At 45.3% G+C, this 7,500-nt stretch overlaps 1 protein-coding gene across 1 annotated transcript in view; it reads left to right on the top strand.

Moving 5' to 3' along the window:
• The window catches only part of crhr1 (corticotropin releasing hormone receptor 1), a 21,934-nt gene that overhangs the window by 5,057 nt on the left and 9,377 nt on the right, over positions 1-7,500 (top strand). Inside the window, exons 2-4 of the mRNA XM_069676002.1 lie at positions 4,149-4,239; positions 4,341-4,391; positions 4,945-5,064. Of these exons, the coding sequence (XP_069532103.1) occupies positions 4,149-4,239; positions 4,341-4,391; positions 4,945-5,064 (262 nt within the window). The remainder of the gene's footprint in view (positions 1-4,148; positions 4,240-4,340; positions 4,392-4,944; positions 5,065-7,500) is intronic.

Below are 7,500 nucleotides of genomic sequence, written 5' to 3'. Positions count from 1 at the left end.
CCTGACGACGTTCTCCTCAGTAGTACAGATCATCAGCTGAGGTTATGTAAATGGAAACTTCTGGAACGCAACGTTACACATGTAAAGTGACTGAACGAGGCTGTGCAGTTACAGTAGCTCAAACTGAACATCCCTCTCGTCCTTATTAGCAGCAGCCGTGTTGGTTTTAGCTGTAATAACTTTCATATATTTATCATATCATTTAAACAGACTGAAGCTGGCAGCTGGTGGTGGCTCCTTTTTGTGTGGAAGACACGTCCAATGGCGGCCCTTTCTCTCTAACTGTCTAAACCTCTAACTGGTGCTTCAGGCTGTGTTGAGCCAGCTTGGAAATGTTGATGATCTGTTTTGTATGTCCGGGTCGGATTCAGGGGGATCTGCGGACGCAGCTCAACTAATCCAACCAGTTACAGGATGCATCGCTTGTATTTTGACAGATTAGACTCACAGTGGGGAACATATGGACTTTAAATGTCTGACAGTTCATCTCGTTAATGAAAACAAAACGTAAGTGTCGCCAGAGTTTTTATTATCCAAGATCTATTTTTAGCTCGTCCACGTCTCGTCTTCGTCAAGAAAAAAATGGTTGTTGATGAACATCCATCGTCATAATTTTCATTGATGAAATTAATTCTGGATCCTGTGAAGTTCAAAAACAAATAACACTACAGAGAAAACGTTCACAGGCACGCCGATGACTCACAGCTGTACGTATCATTACTGTCCCACCAGTCTCGGGTCCCATCAGCTATAGTCTGACGAGCTAGAGTCTTTTATATTTGCACAAATATAATTCTATTATTATTATTGTTCTTTATTGAACTTAACACAATAAAATTATATTAACTGTTTTCTTAGAGTCAGTTAGACTTTAAACAAACAACAGGAAACACACACAAACACAAATGTATTAAAATCTATTTATTTTTAACCATTATCAGGATCAGGCTTTAAGGTGGACTGACTCTGTCGTGTGATTAGATCAGGATTTAAGGTGGAATAACTCTGTTGTGTAATTAAGTCAAGACTAAATTGAATCTAAACTGGAGAAACAAATCAAGGGTCTTGTTCATTGGTCGTTCTGAGGTTGTTATCAGTCGTAACCTTGGCTCAGTGAGAACCCGCTGTGCTGCCTTCGCTGACCTCTGTTCCTCTGAGCGTCGTGCCAGATGATCGCCTGGGACTCTGGGGGTTCAGAGGAACGTGACTTCGGTTTTAATGTTAGACTCCCACAGCTGTTGGTTCTCATGGGGTGCGTCCCATTTTGCCCAGGTTAAACAAGCTGTGGGCTGCGTTAGAGACAGAAATGATTGTTCCACAAACGTCGTCTAACGTCCACATTTTATCCTAACAGGACACTAAATACACGCTGTATATTTATACCTTCTTTGTCTTTATAAATATAGTATCATTCTTGTTATTGATTAAGTGGTTGTAGTCGTATTAATAAACTGTAACAGCAGTATTAGTACACTGAATGTATATTTGTATATAAGGGAAGGCAGCAGCAGAGAGCAGAGCCATATGGCCACGCACACACACACACACACACACACACACACACAGATATAGGTTCCTGCTGTGTTCAGCCTGTTTGTATTTGTTTCTTTATTTAAAGGGACAGTGCACTCGACTGAACATCACGTGTACAGAGTTAGCTTAAAGGATGTTCTCTTCACCTGATGGTGTCACATCCCAGGGTAAAAGAGGTAATATAATAAAGACTGGTTAATATGGACTTCATTATAGTCACGAGCATGCTACTCCTAATGCTGATGTGACTCCGCCCACTAATCTGCTGCGTTCACTTCCATCACTGAAAATACACAATCACAGCCTAAAGATGAGCCAGTGCTGCTCCCCGCCCACTGTGTAATTATATCCATAAATCTGTGAGTGTGTGTGTGTATGTGTGTGTGTGCAGTCACGCTGTGTGAATCATGAATCAGTGAATAATTAACTGACTGATATAATTTAATGAGTCTAATTGTTGAATTAATGAGTCGGAGTCGAGTGAATCTCCCCTGGCAGCAGATCAGAGCGCTGCTGGAGGATCAGCTGATATGAACCCCCATCTGGCCGATCTCTGATCAGTCATGTGATCATTTTAAACACCACCTGAGCGATGGAGCGACTGTCTGCCATGTTGGACAAACAGCAGCAGTGGAGCAGAGATAAAGTTATGAAATCATTCAAACTCGGACATTTTTTATTATCTGATTTATTTTTAACTTTATTACTTTGTGTTTCCGTCCTGGTTCCTGTGAGGCCGCGCGTCTGTGAGGTGTTCAATGTGCTTATTAAAGTGTGGACAAACCAGCTCCTGTCTGTCTGCCTGTCTGTCTGTGAGGTGTTCAATGTGCTTATTAAAGTGTGGACAAACCAGCTCCTGTCTGTCTGCCTGTCTGTTTGTGAGGTGTTCAATGTGCTTATTAAAGTGTGGACAAACCAGCGCCTGTCTGTCTGCCTGTCTGTCTGTGAGGTGTTCAATGTGCTTATTAAAGTGTGGACAAACCAGCTCCTGTCTGTCTGCCTGTCTGTCTGTGAGGTGTTCAATGTGCTTATTAAAGTGTGGACAAACCAGCTCCTGTCTGTCTGCCTGTCTGCCTGTGAGGTGTTCAATGTGCTTATTAAAGTGTGGACAAACCAGCTCCTGTCTGTCTGCCTGTCTGTCTGTGAGGTGTTCAATGTGCTTATTAAAGTGTGGACAAACCAGCGCCTGTCTGTCTGCCTGTGAGGTGTTCAATGTGCTTATTAAAGTGTGGACAAACCAGCTCCTGTCTGTCTGCCTGTCTGTCTGTGAGGTGTTCAATGTGCTTATTAAAGTGTGGACAAACCAGCGCCTGTCTGTCTGCCTGTGAGGTGTTCAATGTGCTTATTAAAGTGTGGACAAACCAGCTCCTGTCTGTCTGCCTGTCTGTCTGTGAGGTGTTCAATGTGCTTATTAAAGTGTGGACAAACCAGCTCCTGTCTGTCTGCCTGTCTGTTTGTGAGGTGTTCAATGTGCTTATTAAAGTGTGGACAAACCAGCGCCTGTCTGTCTGCCTGTCTGTCTGTGAGGTGTTCAATGTGCTTATTAAAGTGTGGACAAACCAGCTCCTGTCTGTCTGCCTGTCTGTCTGTGAGGTGTTCAATGTGCTTATTAAAGTGTGGACAAACCAGCTCCTGTCTGTCTGCCTGTCTGCCTGTGAGGTGTTCAATGTGCTTATTAAAGTGTGGACAAACCAGCTCCTGTCTGTCTGCCTGTCTGTCTGTGAGGTGTTCAATGTGCTTATTAAAGTGTGGACAAACCAGCTCCTGTCTGTCTGCCTGTCTGTCTGTGAGGTGTTCAATGTGCTTATTAAAGTGTGGACAAACCAGCGCCTGTCTGTCTGCCTGTGAGGTGTTCAATGTGCTTATTAAAGTGTGGACAAACCAGCTCCTGTCTGTCTGCCTGTCTGTCTGTGAGGTGTTCAATGTGCTTATTAAAGTGTGGACAAACCAGCGCCTGTCTGTCTGCCTGTGAGGTGTTCAATGTGCTTATTAAAGTGTGGACAAACCAGCTCCTGTCTGTCTGCCTGTCTGTCTGTGAGGTGTTCAATGTGCTTATTAAAGTGTGGACAAACCAGCGCCTGTCTGTCTGCCTGTCTGTCTAATTGTCTTTCTACCTCTTTGCCTACCTGTCTTTCTGCCTGTTTACTTCTATGTCTACATGTCTGACTGTCTGTCTGCCTACCTGTCTCTCCACCTGTTTGTCTAATTGTCTGGCTTCCTCTTTGTCTACCTGTCTGTCGACCTGTCAGTCTGCCGTCAGGTCTTTCGGACTGTCTGTCTCCCTGTCTGACTGTTTGTCTGTCTACCTGTCTCCCTGTCTGACTGTTTGTCTGTCTACCTGTCTGTCTCCCTGTCTACCTGTCTGACTGTTTGTCGGTCTACATGTGTGTCCACCTGTCTGACTGTTTGTCGGTCTACATGTCTACCTGTCTGTCTCCCTGTCTGACTGTTTGTCTGTCTACCTGTCTGACTGTTTGTCGGTCTACATGTGTGTCTACCTGTCTGACTGTTTGTCGGTCTACATGTCTACCTGTCTGTCTACCTGTCTGGCAGGTGATGGTTATCGCCCCCTGGTTATAACGCTGTGACTCTGACCCCCTCCCTGTGGTTTCCAGGTGGTGTGTGTGTGCGTGTTATTCAGTGGCCGTGTTTCTCCGGCAGAGTTAACCTGTGAAACTCTGATCCTGCTGTCGACCAACCTGACAGGTAGCTTCCTGTCCGTCTCACATTTTGAATTCTCAAATAAGAAGCGACTGAGAACTGAGACATTCCTGCTTCTTCTCTCTTCCTGCATGTTTCTGTGTCAGCGAGGACGTTGGCGTTACTAAACCAGACGTTCAGCATCAGCAACACCTCAGGTTTGTACAGCTGACACTGCAGCCTGGCTAATATTTACACCACACTTGCACTCTTCAGACGTGAAAACTTGTACCTACCTGAACACTAGTTCTCACTCTGATTGTAGCTGTGACAACTACCCAAGTGAGCTCAAAGCGCACCCCAAAGTCTACAATTTGTTAATCATCCTTGGAACTGACTGAGTGCCGACACATGTTTTCATTGAGTATTTCATATATTTGAGCTTATTTAAAGATAATCACGATTTAAGGTCCCTGTAAGAGACAGAAAGCAGCCGAGGTCGAGTGAGCTACACAGTGATGAAGAGAGGGAGCGGCACGAGCAAGAACGAAGCATTCAGAGAAATAAGATGTTTTTTTCTGGTAGTTTTAAGGTGGTTAGGTTTAAAGCACAAATAAACACCGCCACACCGTCGCACAAACCCTGACAGTGCCGACACAGGTGGACTGATGATTGAGAAGGATTATCTTTGTGTGTTTGATGAGATATCGTGTTCACAAGAATCAGACGGATGTGCCAGGTGATAAGAACCTCTTCTGTGTCTGTCTGCAGGTCTGTACTGTGACCTGTCTGTGGATGGTATAGGAACCTGTTGGCCTCGCAGTGCAGCAGGCGAGCTGATCTCCAGACCCTGTCCTGAACAGTTCAATGGCATCCACTACAACACGACCAGTAAGTACCTGCCTGTCTCATAGGCTGTCTATAAGAAGTGGACATAGACTAAGTGTTTCAAAAGAAAAGCCATCGGCGCCAATTCAGACTTTTAAACAGCTGAGGAATACACTTTAAAATGTAAACGTTTTTGGTTTCAACTCAATCGAATAAATAGAAAACCAAAGGGCCCTTGAAACAAATTCTCTTTAAAATAAGAGGTTAACTTACTCAACATTAGTTATGCTAGCTAGTTAGCCCGCTAGCTACCTGTTGCTAGGAGTCAGGAGCGGCATTTGGTGACTCAAAGGTAGACCAGACCGTCTCATTTCAGTTCGGCTTTAACGTCTGTGAATGGAGCGTCCTCCGTGGCCCGTCTCCTTCGAAGGCTGCAGCCCGTGGATTGGGACACAGCTGACATATATGTATATATATACATGAGCTGCTGCCTGTTACGGTGGACTCAGAAATGGGGCACTGCATGTTGTCAATTCATTAATCTCAGCCCTCAGCCAATCAGGAGTCAACAATTAAGTGTGTGCCCATCAAAGCCCAGCGCGCTGAGGTTTAGCAAACAGTGGGGAGACTCTGCAGCAGATCTGTGGCTTTAAATGTGCTGCCAACTGGCTTCAGTACATCCATCCCCACAGTGTGTGTGTGTGTGTGTGTGTGTGTGTGTGTGTGCGTGTGCGTGTGTGGGCATGTGTAGAAAGATGTGTGTGAGTGTATTAATGTGTGTGTGTGGGTGGCATTAAATATCCTGTTTAATTAGAGGTTTAGTTGTTGATCTGACTTAATAGCATGAGTCATCGGTGTGTGTGTGCATATGTGTGTTTCTCTGTGTGTGTTTGTGTGTGTGTGTGCGTGTTTGTGAGGAACCAGCTGGAGCTTAAGTCTCACTCCATCATCTTCTTCACACACTGAGAGAAACGCTCTCCGTCTCTCCTCTGATTTCATCAAATCCCCCGCCTCCGATTGGCTGGGGTCAGCTAACCTACATGCTAATGAGCTAGCTGTCACCAGTACTGAGTGGGCGTATTGATCCATTCAGCTAATCAGTTAGCGGTGCAGCTAAGCCCGGACTTATTGATCGAGCCAGCTGGATGAGGCCGCTCCCTCCTCCTCGGGGACTCGAGAGGGCTGTGACACCCGTTAGGACCAGATTACAGCTCTGGTGTTGCTGCGGCTACGCTAGCTCCTCCAGGCACTGGTTTATGTTTCGGTGTTTAACGAGAAACTCATCAGGTCAAAGTGATATTGATCAACGTTAATATGAAAACAGTACAAAAATACTGTATCACCGTGCAGTTTACTATCTTTCACATTACAGAGAATAAAACGTTACTGATGGATACGATTAAATAACGTGATGATTTAAGCCCCTCGTGTTGTATTCAGTTTGCCCCTTCAGACAGGAAGGTCCCACTGAGATACAAGATGTCTTCTTCACGGGAGTCCTGCGCACACTGGCAGCACATGTTAGAAATACACAAATACTACACACAGCTACACACAGGAAGTAGTAGAAGAAGAGAGGCATCCTTTAAGTCAAGAAACAGATAAAGCAGCGACGTGACTGTGGAAGAGCTGCTCAGGTGTTACACAGGGTAAAGGTGTGTGTTATGCAGCTCTTACAGCAACCTGTGGACTAGTTACACAAGCCTGGAGACTAGTTACATGGGTCTGGAGACTAGTTACATGTGTCTGGGAACTGGAGACTAGTTACATGGGTCTGGGAACTGGAGACTAGTTACATGGGTCTGGGGACTAGTTACATGTGTCTGGGAACTGGAGACTAGTTACATGGGTCTGGGGACTAGTTACAGAGGTCTGGGAACTAGTTACATGGGTCTGGGGACTAGTTACATGTGTCTGGGAACTGGAGACTAGTTACATGGGTCTGGGAACTGGAGACTAGTTACATGGGTCTGGGAACAAGTTACAGAGGTCTGGAGACTAGTTACATGGGTCTGGGAACTAGTTACAGAGGTCTGGAGACTAGTTACATGTGTCTGGGAACTAGTTACAGAGGTCTGGAGACTAGTTACATGGGTCTGGGAACTAGTTACATAGGTCTGGAGACTAGTTACATGGGTCTGGGAACTAGTTACATAGGTCTGGAGACTAGTTACATGGGTCTGGGAACTAGTTACAGAGGTCTGGAGACTAGTTACATGTGTCTGGGAACAAGTTACAGAGGTCTGGAGACTAGTTACATGGGTCTGGGAACTAGTTACATAGGTCTGGAGACTAGTTACATGGGTCTGGGAACAAGTTACAGAGGTCTGGAGACTAGTTACAGAGGTCTGGAGACTAGTTACATGGGTCTGGGGACTGGTTACAGAATTTTATGGACTGGTTTCAGATGTCTGGGGACTAGTAAGAGGGGTCAGGAGACTAGTTTCAGAGGTCCGTAGACTTGTTACACAAGTCTGGGAACTAGTTACAGTAAACTGA

The sequence above is a fragment of the Semicossyphus pulcher genome, unplaced genomic scaffold, assembly GCF_022749685.1.
Source record: "Semicossyphus pulcher isolate SPU_LCO1_2020_fin unplaced genomic scaffold, fSemPul1.0.p SCAF_25, whole genome shotgun sequence".
Classification (NCBI taxonomy): domain Eukaryota; kingdom Metazoa; phylum Chordata; class Actinopteri; order Labriformes; family Labridae; genus Semicossyphus; species Semicossyphus pulcher.
Note: the sequence above shows the minus strand (reverse complement) of the source record. Positions and strands in the feature narration are given on the sequence as shown.